General features: G+C 39.2%; 1 protein-coding gene across 1 annotated transcript in view; it reads right to left on the reverse strand.

Annotated features, from left to right (window-relative positions):
- The window catches only part of VPS41 (vacuolar protein sorting 41 homolog (S. cerevisiae)), a 47,162-nt gene extending 32,653 nt beyond the window's left edge, over positions 1–14,509 (reverse strand). Inside the window, exons 1-4 of the mRNA XM_008944180.1 lie at positions 14,388–14,509; positions 11,189–11,335; positions 9,700–9,766; positions 1,451–1,548 (exon numbers count right to left, since the gene is read on the reverse strand). Coding sequence (XP_008942428.1) covers positions 1,451–1,548; positions 9,700–9,766; positions 11,189–11,335; positions 14,388–14,483 — 408 coding nt within the window. The 5' untranslated portion in view covers positions 14,484–14,509. The remainder of the gene's footprint in view (positions 1–1,450; positions 1,549–9,699; positions 9,767–11,188; positions 11,336–14,387) is intronic.
- Between the last annotated feature and the right edge of the window lie 5,074 nt (positions 14,510–19,583).

Raw genomic sequence — 19,583 nt, forward strand, 5'->3', positions numbered from 1 at the left:
ACAAGGCTGCAATTCAACAGCTACAGACATTCCCAAAGGTCCAGTACTTTGCACTGGGCACTGAGCTCCAAACCATACAAGTTGCTAAGTTTTGCTTCACAGAGTAGCTGTAATCTCTCCTGAAACACAACGGGAAGTTATTCATACTCTGGGCTTACTTCCCTTGAACAGATCACTGCAGAGAAGGAGGTTTAGACAAGATAGAGGTCTAACTAAATCCTCCCCTGAGTTTATTCACTATTTTTCTGCTCATGGTCATGGAAGTTTTCAGGGCTATCACAGATTATCATCAACCATTGCATTCCTATGTTCTGTTACCATTATATCATCTGAAATACTCTTTTGATCTGTCCTTCCTGAACCAGTTAGAATGAGCTTGACCTTTATCAGTCACCATCTCCTTTACAGTAGCTCTTTACCCATGCCACTTCTTCATTAACAGTGGCTTCCCAATTTCCTTGCTCCCTAGCATTTCAGGATTACCTAGCATTACCTTTCCCCCCCCTTTCTTATCCCATTTGTTTGCCTCTTCTTTCACAGGTTGCCCTGTACTAGAGGACTACTGTACTGACTCTCTTGGGAAACACTGCTCTGACATTATTTTTCTCCTTCATATAAATAAAGAAATAATAATCTGACATCCTGCAGCAGAGCTAGAAGCTAACCCTATTGATTTCAGCAGGCTCAAGCATTTGTTTGAACCTACAGCATTTCATTGCCTAGCAACTTGTGCACCCAGTTGCTCAAGGTTACTATGGTGATGGTTGTCTAACGCAGACATACTATCAAAGCCATGATCAAGAGCATCTGCCATTCTCACACTGCAACTTCAAGGATTTCCTCCACTGCCTCACTTTTCATTTGGCAATATGAAATAAATGTTGGAGACAGACACGGCACTCACCCATGTGCAGTAAAAATGGCTGAAATGAATTCTAATTTCTACCTGTCTACACATGTATCTAGGTGTACACAACTAAAGGTCTTGGAAGCAAGGGAGATTATGCCACTCACTTGTAATCATGCATCCCACCCTGGCACAATCATTCTTATTGCTGGAGTTCATCAACTGTACTACTCTCATTTCTTCTAAGATACAGCAAGGCCCTCTTATGGCTAAAAAAACTCTTAATTTCTTCTGGTGCAGATATAGAAAGAGAAACTGAGAGAAAATGAGAGAGGGGAGAAAAGGAAGGGAAAAAGAGAAAGGACTATCTAGAGACCTTCTCTGCCTTCTGCAAGAAATAAAGGAACCCTGACAGAACTTCTCAAAGATATTGATCTTCAACACCACCTCCACTGGTTGGCTTCTAAAGGTCAGAGAAGTTTCAAGCACTGTTCCCTACCAGTGAACTACTAATTTTTCCACAGATAATCAGACCTGCATGACTAGCTTACAGCCCAAATCACAGGGCAGTTTACTGCTGTGAAGAAACATAAAACCAGTTACCGTTTTTTCAGAAATCTCCTTTACGTATGAGAGTATAACCAGCTGGTCACAGAGAGGGGCAAGTCCACTGATGTAGAACTCAGTGTCAAACTGGAAAACTGAAATACAGGAAAGACAGCAGACTGTTAAATGGATGTGTATGAACCAACTCCCAAAGATAAACACACAACTGATTTTCTGTGCCAATCAACAGTATATAGTAGCACTTAAGAGAAATTTAAGATTTAACACATAAAAAACCCCTACAGACTTCCCAGTTGGATCAGCAAGATGAAAAATTAAACTTAACAGAAAAAGATTCATTAAAGCTTGCAAAAAGAAATGTTTGTGCTCTAAGACATGCTAAAGACAAAACATTTGAGATCAATAGCCTGATTTTCAGTAATCATATTGAAAAAAAGGAAGCAAAAGCAAAACCAAACTCAGTAAAATAGGCAATATATGAACAACTTCACTGGTTTGCATATTCACAGCAAGTTCATGTGGCCATAAGAGAATCACACCTGCTACATCTATTGGTATGATAGATGAAAACACAAAGGTCATTATTTATTTATCATCATTTTAAACATCACAGGAAGATTTACAGACACCCTCATTACCAAGAAAACGTCCAGTTCAATAGTCCCTTTCATAAAATTGAAAAGAAATTGTTCATAAAACTGAAAATGTAATTTCCCCAAATTTGGTCTTGAAATAGAGACAGTTACATGATGACTATTTTGAGAAAGAGAGAGCTAAACTGTATTTACAAAAAGGCTCATTAAACGCAGACTTCTGCCACAGAAACAGAGATTTAGTTTTTTTCTGCTGGATTTGTAGTGCAGCTCTGCTCTCATGGGACCCAAAAGAGGAATCCAAGTGCTTCTATTAGGAAAAACTTAGACCTATAAGCTTTTATAAAAATCAGATGCATCATCGTTTTCCCCCAAAACATGGTTTTAGGAGAACTGAAGTGCAAATAGAAAAAAACATTTCCTTGCTTACTGCTTAGCATGCTATGTTACTAATATCTACTGTTTACTAAAATAGTTACTAATTATTTTAGCAAAGCAAACAAAAAGCAGCATCATGACATTAAAAATAAAGCTAATTTTCTTTAGCTAGGGTAATGAGAAGTAACAGTAAAACTAATCACCTTACTGTTAAAGGAGAAAAAAATACTGTCAAATGAAGTACAGATTTGACATCCGTCTCTCAATGAATAAGCAAATCCTGGTTTTCTCTTAATGACTGCTGACACTTTGACATCACTGGGGGGGCAAAGGGTAGGGAACTCAGTCTCTTCTAGGAGAGAATCATTTCACATTTGTAATCCTGTACAGAGTTATCTTGTTCTAGCTTGCAAGACTGATGAGATTACTCTGACTGTGTCACACGCTAAGTGACGATTTTAAACAAGCCAGGTCAGGAACATCTACATAATGTATCTTATTCCCAGTTAAGTATTTGGTATTTTAAAAGAATATGAAAGGTGGTAGGACAAATATGGAAAATAAAAAACAAAGTCAAATCTGTAATGCTGGCTAGAAAGAACAAGTAAAGAAACTTTCAGCCTTCAAAAGTGACAAGAGAAGGCTCTCAAAGGCATGTAAAATATTGTGGTTTGAATTTTCAGAGGAAAACAGCATGGTGAAGGGGAGATTTGTAAAGATTATGGAGACAGTTAAAACAAATCATGTGTGTTTCACTGGAACTTTAGTTCCCTTGCAAGTGAAAATGTAAAATCCTCATCATGGTGTATTTAGGATCATACAGAAGGACTGTTCTGGAGACAAAAATGAACAAACAAATGAAACCCATCACTTCAACTTTTGTTTTTAAATAAGAGTTTAGTTTCCTTGGTTTCACTTTCAGCTTTCTCTTAGCTCATCCTCGAGAGGCCTTGTTGAAAAACAATGCTCTAGCTCTGCTGCTACAGCCTTGAACAAAGAATAGCTGGCATATACAGTGCTTCTTGACCTGTTAAAAACCTTTGATGCAGCTAATCAAAGAAGTCTTCCTGAAAAAAATTACAGAAGTTACAGCTGCACAGAATACTAATAGGTTAACATGACTTACTCTCTGGACACTTTGATGTGATCAAAAAAAAAAAAAAAAACCACAAACCAACATGGAGGCATTGCAGAAATGCTGCTAATTTGAAAAGGATCCAAAACAATGAAAACAAACGCAGCGCTGAAGCGAGTGGGAACGAGCAGGGGATCGCCACGTGTCACACATGTTTATGCCTGGCAGAAGAGAAGATGGGAGATATGCTGACAGTGGACCTACTCTACCTTCAGCATCTATGTACAGCTGTCAAACAAATTACCAGGAAGCAAAGAGAAGAAATCTGTAAATCTTTTTTTTTGTTGTTGTTCATTCAATGAAATGTACAAAACACACCACACTACAGAAACAAACCACCATATTCTACATTATTTACCCAAATTCTGTAAAGCAACTTCCTCTGGAATTAAAAGAACCACACATGTGGTGAGCTGAAACTAAAATAAATCTATTTTGTTTAATGCAATCTCAAAAAAAGCAGCCCCTGCTTTTCCACTGCAGATTTACAGTGAAATTCTGGTTACAGTCAGAGGTTGCAGGGCCAAGGTTTCAACATTGTAAAAATGTTGAAAGTAAGCAGAGAGCTGAACTAGCATGCAGAGATTTCACATGGAACTTAACATGTGGAGAAAAAGGACATTTGACTTTTGTTGTTGTATGGCTTTTTTTTAAAATTGCATATGAAATATGAAAGAAATGGAAAAAGCCAACAACAAGCCAATTTTTAGGTAGCCTAACCATGTATCAAGAGCAGCAGTCACTCAGCACTGTGGCCTAGCTTACCAAGAGCTCTGGTGAGCTGACATGCATTCCCAAATTACCTTTTAACCAGCTACTTCAGGCACATCTGCAAAATTTGCTGTCTTTACTGTAGGCCACAGTAGAGAATACCCTCAAGAGTTTTCAGGATGGTATCTCCACCACCAGTGGTTTTCTGAGCTAGGCTACTTATTCAAAACAAAGCTTAATAGAAAATGGCATGTTCTGATTAACTGTGATCATGTGCATGCAGTTGCATTTGATTAAAAATATAAAAAAAACTTTTTTTTCACAGTATGTCCACTCAGTTCCAAGTAGAGGACCAGAAAAGGTCCCATGTATCACTTAAGCCATCTTTAGATGCATAGAAGTAAACCACAAAGCATAAACATATACACATGGTATATTTTTACTGAAATAAAAGAACATTCTTACTTTCAGGTGTATTATCCAACAAAACCCTTGAAGAAAATACAAATCTCACATTTTTTTAACATCCTATTTTTATCTGAAAATCTTCATATATGACACTTACTGCAGAGTTTAAGTATTTCCTTAGAAAGTCTTTCTATCTCCCATAAGTCTCCACAGCAGCTGTCATATATTCAGATTTCCAGGGCAGACCTACTTGTGACTAGCTGAATGGAAAGCTTAGGATGTGCCCTGTTAAAGAGATGTCAATTTTGACTCAAAGGAACTGTAAATTTCTGGGCAGAAGCAGTGAAGTAACCCACATGAAGGTCTTTTATTTGGGTTTGAATATCCTTAGAACTCCCTTCAAATTTTCTACTTGCAGCACTGTATGTGAAATCAGCTTTTTACTTAATCACATTCAAATTGCAACAGCATTTCAGTAGACTATCCTTCTCCTTCAATGTAGTAGGATATGGCTAAAATTGCTGTGGGGTCCTACTTAGCAAAACCTGATGCTTTCAAACTTTTAAGTCCCATCCTCTACTATTTATTTATAATCAACACAGTTGGAAAAGTCAATTTTTTTTTTTTGTTCGAGTGTATAAGGATCAAAAAAATCTTTAGAGAAAATCTATCATTAATCAATCATTTCATATACAACTTTGCCACATGCCAAAGAGTATGAGCATTTTCATTAAAACAAAGCAGGGTAATGAAAATGATACTGTGAATTGAGTACTATCACTGAATAAAACCAAAACCAACACCTAGGCTTAATATCAAAACTCTGTAAAGCCTCTAACACCAAAAGCTGTTGTCTTTGTACTTGCTACCAGCACAGAATGGAAATGAGCAAAAATTATGCTACTAAACCAAACCCTTTCTCTCAGTTATAGTATCCCACTAATAAGAAACATCAGGAAAAAAGCCCATTACCTCATCATGCCAGCAATCATCCATCTGGTGAGGTCCACTCTTTCAATTAAACTAGATAACTGTTTTGTCTGCTCTTAAACCAGCAAATTGTAACACTGATTACCTGTGTGTGTACAAGAAGTGCTACCATGCTGCTGAAATCCCTATTTCATCTCATGAAAGAATAAAAATCATCTTTAGAACTATGGCAATTGCCCATACAACTCTCTAGCTATAGACACACACAACCTTTAAGGAAATCCCATGGAATCCTTGAAGACAACTGGAAAGACAGGAGCTTAAGTTTCCAAGTTTCCAAGCTGATTTTCGGAAAAACTTTTTTTCATGACACATTGAACTGAAAAAATTTCATTAACCAGCAGGGAAAAATATTCAAGAGTCTGCTAGTCCTGACTAATTTTATCAAAAAATGTATAAATTAACTAAGTGGAATAGCTATAAATGGGTTGGGTTATCTTCTTTTTCTGCCTGGCAATTTGTTTCTTGAGTGTAGCAGACTTGCTTCAATGAAACATTTCCATAAATCAGAATATACAGCAGATGACATTTAGTCACAGATAATTCCTGCTCATCACATTCATTAATTAAGCTTTAAGATCCCTCTGTAAAAACAGTAAAACTCTGTTATGGTAGATCCCAGTATCTCACATTACAAACAAAAATAAATATTCCTGTGCTCTCTTTTCAGATGCACATGTGCAGTCTCAACACCTGGTGGTAACCTGCCATGCAGTTACAGCTGTTTTACCAGTAACTATTTTTATAGTTACACAGCTATTCCCTCACAAAAGACACAGATGAGCTGTTACAGTCATATCCACAAAAATGTAATTTTTAAACCAGAACTGCAGGGAATTTGGGGGACTAGAGAGAGGAGAGATGCTCAAGTGGCATTGCTGGCTGGTTGGCATCTGGAATTAAGCTGAGAGTTGTCAGACAAAATTTGGACTACAATAAATTGAATAGGAGGTCTCTTAATTGATTTCAAGTCTTTTACTGATTAATCTCTATTTTCCACTACCATTAACATCCTGAGTGAGGCAGAAATAAAGTACTTCTCCATAAAATCATATCAAATCCTGAGCCCCTTGGTAAGGTCATCAAAGACTAGATGCACTGTTTCACTTTGCAAAGGCATCGTATTAATTGCAAAGTACTAATTAGTTCTTTAGCAACCAGCCTTCTCACAGGCTGCAGTTGAGGCAGGGCTCCTTCTTCAGACCAGAAGTTGTTCAGCTTTTGTACATGCACCAGGAGCGAGCCCAGAGGTCAAGCACTCTTTAAGAAGGATCACAATGGCATTTAGTCCATGTTAAGCCTGTAATTCAATACCAATACTTTCTAATCAATACACCACTTCACAGCGGTAGCTGACAGAGCTAAACTGATAGGATCTGCTCAGCTAACATACATTTAAACCTAAATAGAAACATTTCATTGGAGTTTATCTTCAACACTGAATGAAGACCCACAGAGGCAACGAACTGTAACATACAACCAGAGACAACAGAAAAGATTACTGAAGAAAAGCACCATTAATACACTGAAAGGTGTAGGTAACATTAGCAATGCCACACAGATCTCAGTGCATGGGAGCTCTATAATTCATTAAATTTCTCTTGCAGCCAATGGTAGCATGATCTTTTTGAAAATAAAACCACTAGAACAGTTCAGTGGTGTTTCTTTCCCACGTTATGGGCCACTTGGTTTAGCATCATGGTAGACACTGTATATATATCCTGCCTCAGAGTAAGCACAGGTATGTGTCAAGATGCCCAGAAGATGAGGAGGACATTGTTACACAGGACCCTATGGACCTAACTTACAATGGAGGAAATGTTCTGTTCCTCTGCTTCTGGGCTGCAAAACATTGAAGAAACGTTCATGCTCAGTGAATGCCAACAGAATTTACTGTGATACTGTTGTGGAACTCTGAGGCCCTCAAAACAGCTCTAAAAGAGCATAAATCTCCAACTGATGAAACATCAGAATACACTGTATTATCACAGACTTCATATGTATTACCCTGGCAAGCAGAGAAGTGACTATGAAGTCTCCTACTCTATTTTTCTTTCTCATTCCAGGTGCAAAATTGTAGAGGCAGGGGGGGTAAAACCCCCCAAATCCCCACCACTACACATGGCAAAAGTTATACTGTGTCATGGGTTTCACTTTTCATAAGTATGTTGTCAAAACACCTGAAGGACATTAATCTGTCCTGCCACTGAAGGATATTCATGCCTTGTGTAGGTTCTTCACATTATGAAAGAGTATCAGCTTGTACATCCACTTAAGATATTAATGGTATTGCAAAAAACCTACACGGGCTGCTGGTCTGCCCATTCCTAAAATCAGACCTTCCAGCTATGTCTTTGAAAAATAAAGTTGAAATACAATTGAAATAGCTGCTATGGCATGACAGACAGCTCTTAAGAAGACCACCTGTGTGACTACATCCAGAGCAGCAGTCAGTTATATTGAGACCTGAACAAATAATGTCTTTCTTTCCCCTCCCAACCTAATACCCATGATCCAATGAGTGCTGCTGACAGCATTTGGTAGAGCTGTTTTGGTGCTTTGACCTGAAATCAGAAAGAGAAAGCTCAAGCACGTCATTAACAGGTTAAGCAAACAACACCAGTCCTCCAGTGTACAGAGATTTTAGGCTAAGAATTGTAAGCGGAAAAAGTTACTTCCACAAAAATCCCTAACTTTAAAGTCTGCACCTAAATACTCTGAAGACAGCTTTTTCTTTTTTAATTAAATGAAGTTCCAATAGACAGCCACATAAGACTAGCTTCCTCCACAGAGAAACATTCTAGCCGAAGTAGAAGTTGCCTCTGTTCACTCATCACCCTGTAAGCAATCCCTTTTGATTATTTTCTAAAAGCTACTCCCAGGTACATAAAAGATTTATATAATAGTTTTATATTTTATATTATTTTAAAGATCTGAGGCTCCAACTCAAGACTGAACTTCCCCTTGTCAGAATTCTCTTCAATATTCTAGAGTTCCAGAGTTAATTAGTTGGTTTGGACTCTGGAATCTCAAGCAACAAATGGCTCTCAGGTCTCAGCTGTCAGGCATGTCACTGTCCCTCTATATCCACAGCTCCTGCAGAGTTTAGCAAGTCTCCCTGTTGAATTCATAAGCTGTTTTAAAACTGTTCTTTCCTGAAATCAGAGAGCAGAGTATACACCTATGCCATGCACCACTCTAATCTGACATGAGTCAGGATGTTGCCTGAACACTCTTGTCTACAATCTCACCTCATGTCCTTACAGTCAAGACAAGGAAGCACTGAAGTCTACAATCTGTTCTCTGTTCTGGTCTGCTGAGTCTCAGCAGGCCTGCTTATCTTCCCAGCACTACCTCTTCATAAATATTCCTTTCCCCAGAAGAAGACTTTCTCTCAATCCTCCACAACTGAAGACAGTTGTGACTTTATGTTTACACTCTTTATTCCCCTCCAAAGTCTCTTTGAATTTCATTCTACACTTAATACACATTTTGTCAAAGACCTTTTCCTTTAATCAGCAATAATGAAATTTATTCACACCACCTAAGCTAGACAAGTAAAGCAAAAGAGAACGTAAAACACAGAGGGAACAAAAAAGGCAAGAAAAGCAAGTTCAAATCAAATTTCAAGCGCTGTATCAGAGATGTTTAACAAAAAAGTGAAAAAGTTATGACCAGTGTAGTCAAACAACAGGTAATCAAATAAAGTACTATCTGTTTTCTCCTTAGTACTACCCTGATCATCATTTAACCAAGTTGAAAACCCAAGTTCTCTGTTGGAATCCATGCGATGGGAAAGTTAAGACATCTGCTGTTCACTCAAGTATCTCTGATTTTAGATGAACACAGAATTTAAGAGTCTACAAATATAAAAGAAAGAAAACCACAAACCCAAACCAACCCAAAACTACGCAGGAAGATGCTATGACAACCTCACTGACTAAAAATGAGGAGACATTGATGTGACTACATGTTGCCTCCAAGCTGCAAGAGCTTTTTGAGGCTAGAATGTGAAAAGAGACCTTTAAAGCTTCCAGACCTTTGGGAGGAGTGCCCCTGTCGGGTCATACCTATTTCCACATAGCGGTTGGGAAGGTCGCGCATCTCACTGGCATGGCGCTCCTTCACTGAGCAGATCTAGGAAACAGAGATTCAGATCATTGTGATGAATAAACTGCAATTCCTAAAATGATGCTAACTTTCCCCCAGAAACGCCTTTTCATATAGAGGCATTCTCAGACATGCATTTCTGAAAAGCACAGGCTGTGGAACAGTGGTGAGGAAGAAAAGCAGACAGGGAAGTTGCAGCTGGAGCGCACAGCCTCACAGATACACTGGGAAAGGAGAAGGAAGCTGGACCACAAAAGAGAAAGCTGAAAACACGAGCTCACTATGATTTCTTCATAGTAGCATATACGATGGGTTTGGTATCTTCTCACACCTTGTTCCTAAAACGATGCTAACTTTCCCCCAGAAAAGCCTTTTCATACAGAGGCATTCTCAGACATGCATTTCTGTATTTCTGAAATGCACAGGCTGTGGAACAGTGGTGAGGAAGAAAAGCAGACAGGGAAGTTGCAGCTGGAGTGCACAGCCTCACAGATACACTGGGAAAGGAGAAGGAAGCTGGACCACAAAAGAGAAAGCTGAAAACACGAGCTCACTATGATTTCTTCATAGTAGCATATACGATGGGTTTGGTATCTTCTCACACCTTGTGTCCCATTACCTTACAATTTCAGTAAGAATGTGCTATTGCAACTCCTAGTGACAGGAGGAGAGTATGTACTTGTAAGGAAATGCAAAACCCCAAACGTTGTGAAGCACACACAATACAAGGGGGAAGACAGAGGCTAAACTTAGTTTTACAAATGAAGTTTTTCCTAAGTTTAATGCTCCAAAACCTCTTACACTTCACCCACCTCTCTTCCCCCTCCCTTTCCATCTAGTACTGCCAAGCAGTTTTAATTTCCCCCTGTGCAGTGATGTAGCAGTGTGTTATCAGAAAACAGCAACAGGCTTGTAACAAACTCATGTCAGGTGCTGGTCTGAGGAAACCACAGTCAGATTACAGCACACACATCCAAAATGCCAGTTGCCTGCTGAAAGCACAACAAACCACCAAGCAGCCTGTCCCTCCACCCTTTTTTTCCCCTCCTAGTTGACCAAAATAATGTGGTCATTTCAGCAGTCACAACCTTTTCAGCCTCCAAAACAATCCCCTCCAAAAATACCTCATGGTAAGTTGCTCTTTGTTAATGCTAATCAAAAGAAATTCATTCAACAGCCCACTAAAATCTTTCAAAAGAGGAAAACTCTGCAATGCCCAGAGCAGAGTCCCTGAGGATGACACGTGCTGGTCGGTCTGACCACTGGGTGTCTGCCACTCCTCCACCTCCTCATGAGGGTCAGTCCAATGACATTTCTATGGCAGCAGGAGTTCTGCACACTGTAGTCAAACCAAATTCTATTTTTTTCGATTGTCTTTGCTTTTCAGAAATAATCCTCTGTTTGTCTGTGATAACAGCAAGCATTTATTACAAAGACAGGTAATTGCACCTTTACTGAATTTCCCCAGCCAATAATCAGCGTTAAATTATCCTTCCAGCACAGGCTGCAGGGATACATATCTGGGCGAAGGCTTATGTCATCTCGAGGCACATTGGTAATTCTTTGCTTGGAGACCATGTCGAGTATCTTCACGCCCTGAAAGTTTAAATACAAGAGAACTTTATTCAATAACCCACCACATCCTGCATTATTTTGTACACTAAGGCAGTCAGAGCAGTTTCTGGCATAAATTTCAGAGTAGGGCTGAGCACGCCAACAGAAAAAGGTATTGATACAAAGAGCCATCTAACACAGCAGATGACAGAAGGAACAGAGAGCTTAAAGTAGAGATAGATATTTTAAATTCACATGCCAAATGAAAAGATGGAAGCAAATGAATGGCAGGTTAGCAACTCCAGTCATGAACCAGTTCAGCTTGTTGCACTGGTGCTACTACTGGAGAAATAAATAAAAAAAACCCAGCTCTTCCACAACAGCCTCTGTAGAGAAACAGAAATTTCCAACCTGCCAAAAGAAAAGATGTGAAGTGATAGCTCATTAAATCAAACTGTATTTCTCCAGGAGTGCATTTCTGCTCATATTAAAATAGAGAAGCATATTTAAATAATGCTTTGTTTTGTATGCTGTGATTTTTCACTCCCTTTTCAGGGAATCTCCAAACTAACAAAATAAAAAGTTTAAAGAAAGGAAGATTAAAATCATTTGAGAGAGAGAGAAAAGAAAAGAGAACCATTAATCAGATTTTTTCCATGCCATTTGTACAAGGTGAGCTATAACCTTTCCAACAGCAAAATGGAGATTAATTTCATGTTAAGTAATGACTTGTTCTTAGTCATTTAAAAACAAAAGTCCCCCACATAAACCAGAGTATTTTAGCAGATATTTCTTTTCTGCTCACTGAGCTTACAGGATAACTCCCACAATCACAGAAAAGGGATGGAAGGGACCTTGAAAGGTCAGCGTCCAGGATGCCATTCCATGTTAAGATTCTTCTAGTGACAAAACTGATTTAAAAGGTTCCCCTGCCTGCTTCTGTTCCCCCCTGCTGTGTGTTTCTAGGTCCCCAGCTGTACAGATTCAACTGTTTGTAAGTCAAAGAGTCTAAACATGGGGTCCATGGTCTAAGACAGGTTTTGCTTTTGTTATTTTTTTTAACAAAACAAAACAACAAAAAAATCACAAGGAGCAGTAAGTGGTACAGTGGTGGCCCTTTTTTTTTTTTTTTTTTCAGTGATCTTTGTTACTGAAGAACTGAGTGTGGAACACACTTCTATTGCCATTTCTGGTTAAGAGCCACCGAGATTACAAAAAAAACAAGCCTTGCACACAGCATCTGCAATGTTCAGACTCCAGATCCCTGGGTACCAGAAACAAAAAGCTTATGACTTGTGTTTTCTAAGCTCATCTGATAAAATTTGCAGTCTTGCTTGAACTGCATTGTAATAAAGTTGTCTTCTATTAGTCTTACCACTTTGCCTTTAAGGATGGTTTTCAGCTAAAAGTGACCATTGTCACACCTTCTGTTTTTCCACAAGGCAGAAAATCCTACATTTAAAGTGCCTTTCAAACCAGTAGCATATGAGTTTTAACTATGTCATTTGCATCACAACCCGAAAGGACTTCCAGAGTCAACCTCCTATCAGGAAGGAGCCCAAAACCTGTTCAAATGGGAGTCAGGCAGCCAAATACCTCTAAAAATTTCATCCTCAGGTGTCTCAGTTTGTAAAACTTGCACTCTTGGCCATGGAGGAAGAGGGCACGGCACCAAACATGGGTTACCTGAGCTTCACAGGCATAATTAGACCCTGTTTAAACAGCCTCAGAATGTGCAATGTCTAACTGGCTGACATACAATGTGGAAAAAAAAAAGTATAAGAAAAAAACCCTGGGTAGCCATGTACAGACAATAAGAAGCAAGGCTATAAAAGATTTTCTCTGACTTTGAAAGAAAAAAAATGGAACACAAAACCTTGCTAGAGAATGAAGAAATTTTTAAAAAGGCAAAGGGGGAAGGGAAAGGCCAATAACCAAATATATTAGTCTTTTGGAGGGCAAGTGTCATTTCATTTTTCATTGAAAGATAGGCCCTGACCATGGCTTTTTGTCTCTGACAGATGGCTCTCAACATTTTATTAGTATTCTCTGCTCTGATGTGGCACATCATCTCTAGGGATAGCTCTCCTCAACTGTCCTATCCATTCCCAGCAGACTCACCTAGAATATATATTTTAATTGTATGGCTTTGAAAAGAACAAAACCTTCAAAAAAGCTCATGCTATGTTGATCAAGCACTCATTAAAGTTTCAATCCTAATGTGATTACTAAAGGGGAGTAAATAAACAAAAGTCCATTTCTAACAACTTCATATCAAACTGGTTTTGAAAGGAATAAAAGAAAAATGGCTTAAAATATTTTAATAAATGCTTCCCCTCAGGAGTGGAAAAACAATAGAAGAAGAAAGCTAGTGTTTCAGCAGCACTTTCATCAGGTTTTAAAATAAGACTTTGGAATTTAGACATGATACTTAAAAACATACCCCTCACTGCTGAGCTTTAAAACACAGACCTTGACCCATCAATTAGACATACAGTGATAGGTGAAATGCACCACTCAGCATGAAAGCAACGGTTCCCTTTAAAATATGAATTACACTTACAGCAAAAAGGGCCTATTTTCTCCTAAGTCTTGCCTTTTCTAGTGACCTACCAAGATGAGAAAATATTACTATCATTTTTTATAATCTGCAACATTAGAAGTGCATATTACAAAATCTGGATTAGTTTGTTTTTTTTGGGGGGTTGGTGGTGATGCTCTATTATTTATATAAAGAAGAGTTACACTGACATTCCTTTCTCAGACAGACAGTTTGCTTCAACAAATTGCATTAGTCAAAACTCTTCCACACAACAGGGTACAGCAGAGATCATCCCCAATACATGTAGAGCTACTCTTCTTAATTTCTTCTGAAGTGGCAACCATATGGAGAACACTGACTAGCCAGCAGAAAACACCAGAAGAAACATCTACAAAGAAATGAGACCTAAACCACCATCTTCCAATGTCTTCTATACTCAATTCTTCAAAGGTACCATTTTTCAATGGAATATTTTGGCAATTACCACAGAAACATTTCAAATGTCAGTGTATCAGTATTTTTGTTCATTTAACAGAGGAGACAAATACTTACCATATTATTGGCCCAAGCAATTAAGTGTCCTCTCCATTTCACATTTCTTATATTTCCTTCCCCTTCGTGTAAAACTGAAGGCTTCCATCTGTTCATCCAGCCTCTCTCATACAACAGCAGCTACGAAGAAGTGCAGCAAGAAATATTCCTGTGACACAGTGCTGTATGTAAACATAGGGGTGATTTTTTTGCTTCATTATCCCTCACTCTGCTTGGATTCAAGGGCAATGCAAAATACACACCTATCACAAACCAAGATACAATGAAGCATTTTCATATAGTACATAAACATTAAGAATCTGATACTACAGAATTCAAGCTACTTTAATAGTAACATCAACAAGCAGGCCTTCCATTAGTTTTCCAAAGAACAGTAGGTGTAATTATTTCCATTCTAAGGATAAAGAACTTCAGGCATTTGAGAATTTAAGCCTCCAGGACTAGTGACAACACTTGCAAGAGCTGGTGAAGAAACCAAGCTGCCCCACACCTATCCATTGATCTTGTCACAGGCTCCTTCTTCCCTCTAAAAAACACATAGTCAAAGAAAATTATCAAAGACCCTCAACCCTGAGACATTTTTCTTGGCCCCACGTGGCTCTAAAGGTGCTGTGTGTTAGTCCCACATGTGCAAACTGCACTGCACCACAAGTGCTGCTGACTGTTAAACTTCTGTGATTTGGAATCTTGGGCTCTGCAAGTAATGAAGGTAAAGTATCTAAATGCATAGGAGATGTTATGAAATGCTTTGCAGCAGCAAAGCAAAACCCAACATCATGAAGGCAGATTGCACAAATCCAGCTTTTACTGGTTCTTGTATGGTTTCAGGAAGTTATTTAATAGGATTATAACATGGAATCACTTTGAGTGATACGAAGTGCAGTGCCTGGAGGGATACCTTAGTAAGAAGCAGAAGCAACTCTGAAGATCATACTCTAAGGGACCTATCTTGCCAACTTTTGCATCATACATCCACGTACAGACACACCCAACCTGAACCCAAGCTCACACGAGTGCACAAGGACCATTAAAGGCTGTAAAATTGCTACCTGCCAGGACTTTGACCTTGCTGAGCCTAAAGTCGAGACCTTTGTTGCTAGTATTTCCTCTCCCAGATCCAGCTGTACATGCGTTTTTACAGGTGGTTTCCCACCGCCTGTATTTGCCTAAATGTATCAAATGCTAATACACTAGGTTAAAATAACATCTTTACCGGCAGTGGCACAGGCTGCCTCTCTCTGCTAAAGCCACAAGATGGCACCAGAAGACAAGCAGTGCGTTCAAAAGTTTAAAGCAGTCACTACCTAGGACAGAATATCAAGAAACTTTGTCATGAAGCGTACTGGAGACACCAAACTTCTCTTGCTACTTCAACACCAGCCAGAATGACCCTGTGTCCTTCACTCAGCTGGCATGAAGGTCCACCTTTTAGGCACTCTAGAGACTGGGTTTTTTTCCACCTACTAGAAGGCCACTCCATAGAACTCCTACAGAGTCTATCTTACAGCAACCAAGGCAAGACACTGCAATTGGGGTAACATCTAAGGTCATAAGGCAGTGCCATACAGAGGGATTTCCACCAGCAGGCTGAGAGGTGGATGTGAAAGACAGCAGCAGCCCCCAGCCCAAACTGATGAGCTCCACTGAGAACCTGAGGATGTCACTAGAAACTAAGTGCTGTGCTGATCCAGACTTGAAAATTACTTTTTCCTACTTCACAGACTCCTAAAGCAGAGGCTTGATGGAAGAAGAACTTGCCACTTGGATGCTTCTTTCAGTATCCTCCAATAAAGACAACTTCAAAATACACAGTATTTTTATCTAGACTTACTGGACAAGGCTGTGAAAACAGATGTTGATGATGTGAAGGTTAAAACTGGCTGATGCCAATTACATTAACTGAACTTTGAATCTTTTCTACTTGTGATTGAATTGTGATTTATTTTACACACAAGAGCCAGACTGAGGTTAGAATAACACTTTGCAATTATTTTGCTACTGTTCATCATATGTGAACATCATGCTTTTTCATGACTCTGCACCCGAGTAAGAAACTGCAAAGAAAATATGTGACCTGAGAAAGAACTGTTGAGATTAAAAAAAAAAAAAAATCCCTGCTTTAGTCTATGCTCAACTCTAAGCACATGCTTAATTAAATTTTCAGGCCAAGGCAGTAGAAGACAACAGTCTGATATTGCCTATAATAAAGATGGAAAGTGAACCTGAATCACTGCAGCACCCAGCATTCCCTATTTCATATCAGCAAGTACAATAGGTCCAGCACTGAAGCCAAAGGACACTCAAGATCGTGGCCTTAAAAAAAAAAAATTCTCTCAAAATATGCCTAATTTATCTGCATTTTATTGATATACCTAGTTTGATTTATCATTTCTTACAGCAATGACACCTGGATACTGAGTTACTGAACCCAGAACTTGCTATGTGTTTTGGAACTGCTATCCATTGAATGCAGCTCTCTCAAAATAAGCAGCCTAATTTATTTCTTAGTCTTCCTTTCTATCTTCACATTGAAATGTTTATTGCACCAGAAAGCCATTTAAAACTTCAAGAGAAGCTAGGCACATAACAAAAATCCACAATTTCTGGAGGGGTTCCTCCTACTACCTCCTTCTCTTTTTGGTAGGGGAAAAATATTTTAGGGCTTTCTTTCCCATAAATCCCATATTTTGGCAGTCAGCATTCACAGTACTTATATTTCAACAGCAGCCACAAAAACCTCTTTCTTGCATTCTCTGCAATACAGTTTATTATTTTCCCCTTTCTGATTTGCCCTGGTAAATCCTTCTAGTCCTCTGTTCCAACACAGTACAGAGTGCACCACCAGCATCCTCTGCACGTACTGCACCATGGTAATACAGCTAAAATAAAATAAACTTTGACTTCGAGGGTCCCCACCCACACTCCTTCATAGCACACTGCAATCTTTTGATAGTTCACCACCCATTATTTTGTGAGTCTTCTCAACTGCTTACGCTTGTCTACCGGATCATTAGGAAAAGTGACACGCTGAAATGCATGAGACAAGTGGCTGGTGAAGGACACTTTCTGGTTTAGAAAACAAGTAGATATAATTCTCTTGGATTAGTGAATATATCTCCCTCTATCTTTTGCTAACAGGAGATTAACCTCCTCCATGAACAGCTCCAAACTCTATTTTAGAGTGCACCCGCTAAAGAGAATAGACCAGTGCTTCGATTTAATGGAGCCTCTCATGCAATTAGCATTAACACTAATTACATGTAATCCCAGTCTTTAAACCACGTACTGGAATTCTCAATCCTCTGAACAAAGAGGCCAATGATTGCAGCTTTGCTGGTATCAACACAGGGAAGTAATTCAATTCAGTCTCATCCCGCTTCGAAACACTGAAATAAAAGATGTCTCTTCTCACCCAGTGAAAAGTTCCAAAGCAAACACTTTTCCTGAAGCACTACTCACACCATCATTACTTTGTTTCAATGACCTAGAGGAGCTTTACAGAAGAAAAAGGCTGAGACTTCAATTTGTAACTGAAGAGCCACCCTTCCCTTCCCTAGTGCGGCGCTCTTGGATTAGGTTTAATTTCACAAAATAAAAATTAGGAAAAAAACCTCCCTGAATTTTCCTCATCCTGCTCTTTGTTTGCCCGAGTGTGAAGATGTGCCTACCTGTGGCACCTCTTGTGGTTTTTAGCACTTGTGTCACCAGCTCTCCCTTCAGCCAGGCAAGATCCCGAAAACCTTGAAGGCTACTGCCATGGTTACAAGTGATCACTATAGGTATTTATTGTTTTCAGCATAAACCAAACATTTACAGGCATAGCCAAGCCTAACAGATGTCCAAGAGTAAAGCAGAGCAGCACGCCACATGAAGACTTGCTGCTTAATCGTGCATCCCTAGGAAAATATATAGCAACCATAAAAAATTATCACTTCTGTTTGGAACAGCGATGGGCTGGATGAGCTCAAACGAGGCAGAGAATAATGTCAGCCTCAAGTCTTCAACTGAAGATGAGTTTTCAAAACACTGTCCTCAAATGCTGTTGTCTAAGGAGCTGGGGTGTGGATGGAGGGGCAGGCAGAAGGTGCAGTCAAGGGAAATCAAGCCAGGAGGCAGTGGCAGACAACAGAAGGTAAGTGATGGCATCAGTGAGATGAAACAGGAGCTGCTGCTGTAGCTCATGCACAGAGAACCTACAACTGTTGAGATGTTTAACAAACAAATACCACAGGACTTTTATTAGGCTGCACTTTAATAACTCAACTGCTAGATTCCAGCTGTCACCTATCCACAAAGAGCTACAGAATTAACACCTTGGAAAGCAAGTCCTGCAGCCTTGCAGGAATAGACAAAAGCTCTCACACGTTTCATATATTTAGACCCTCTTTGCTTGCCACCTCGGGCAAGGAAAAAAGTTTTCTACCCAAACATTTGTGAAACACCCAGCTATAGATTCCACACACAGAGGACTATGAGCCATTCTCTCTTTACACAAACTGTTTGTTACAACACGAGGAGAATGTTTTGTTTTTCACAATAACGAAGAATTGCACATCCAAATAATCAGAAGAAATGCAAGCCAAATAATCTGCTCATTAAGCAAACAGGACATCACTCTGTACCAAAGCCTCAGCTGCACAGACCTGTGTTGCTGTGGCTTGCTTGCTGCTACAGCTCGTTTCCTGCTTATGGTAAATTATCCAATGCATGGACAGAAATTGCCAGAGTATTTACTCTTTCTTCACTTAAACCAGACCTTTGAGTATTTACTGACTGACATTTTATAGCTTACAAAGCAATCTGCCTTTCTTGTCTGCTACTCTTCTACCCAACATAATGCCAAACAGCTGACTATCTGCTTTCTAAAAATGGACTGTGCTGCAAACAGCATCCTGACAATTTAATAATTTGTCAAAGTAGTCCAACCAGTTATTATGAAGTACATATCATAGAGTTCAGAGGTAAAGGTCATCTACTTACTCACAAAGCAAAGTGCATCTGCTGACACTAAAAAGCAGACAATTAAAAAAAAAAAATAATTAAAAAACCTGAGACTCTCCCTGGTAGACCTGACTTTAACACACAAAACCTCACTAGCCACAATAGCAGTTGCAGATGCCCAAGAACTCAGTTTCTCTTCCCACTTTCGCACTGTTTGCAATTGCTACTCTGTCTCTGTGTATGACACTGCTCCAC

This window comes from Merops nubicus, unplaced genomic scaffold, assembly GCF_000691845.1.
Source record: "Merops nubicus isolate BGI_N331 unplaced genomic scaffold, ASM69184v1 scaffold617, whole genome shotgun sequence".
Taxonomy (NCBI): domain Eukaryota; kingdom Metazoa; phylum Chordata; class Aves; order Coraciiformes; family Meropidae; genus Merops; species Merops nubicus.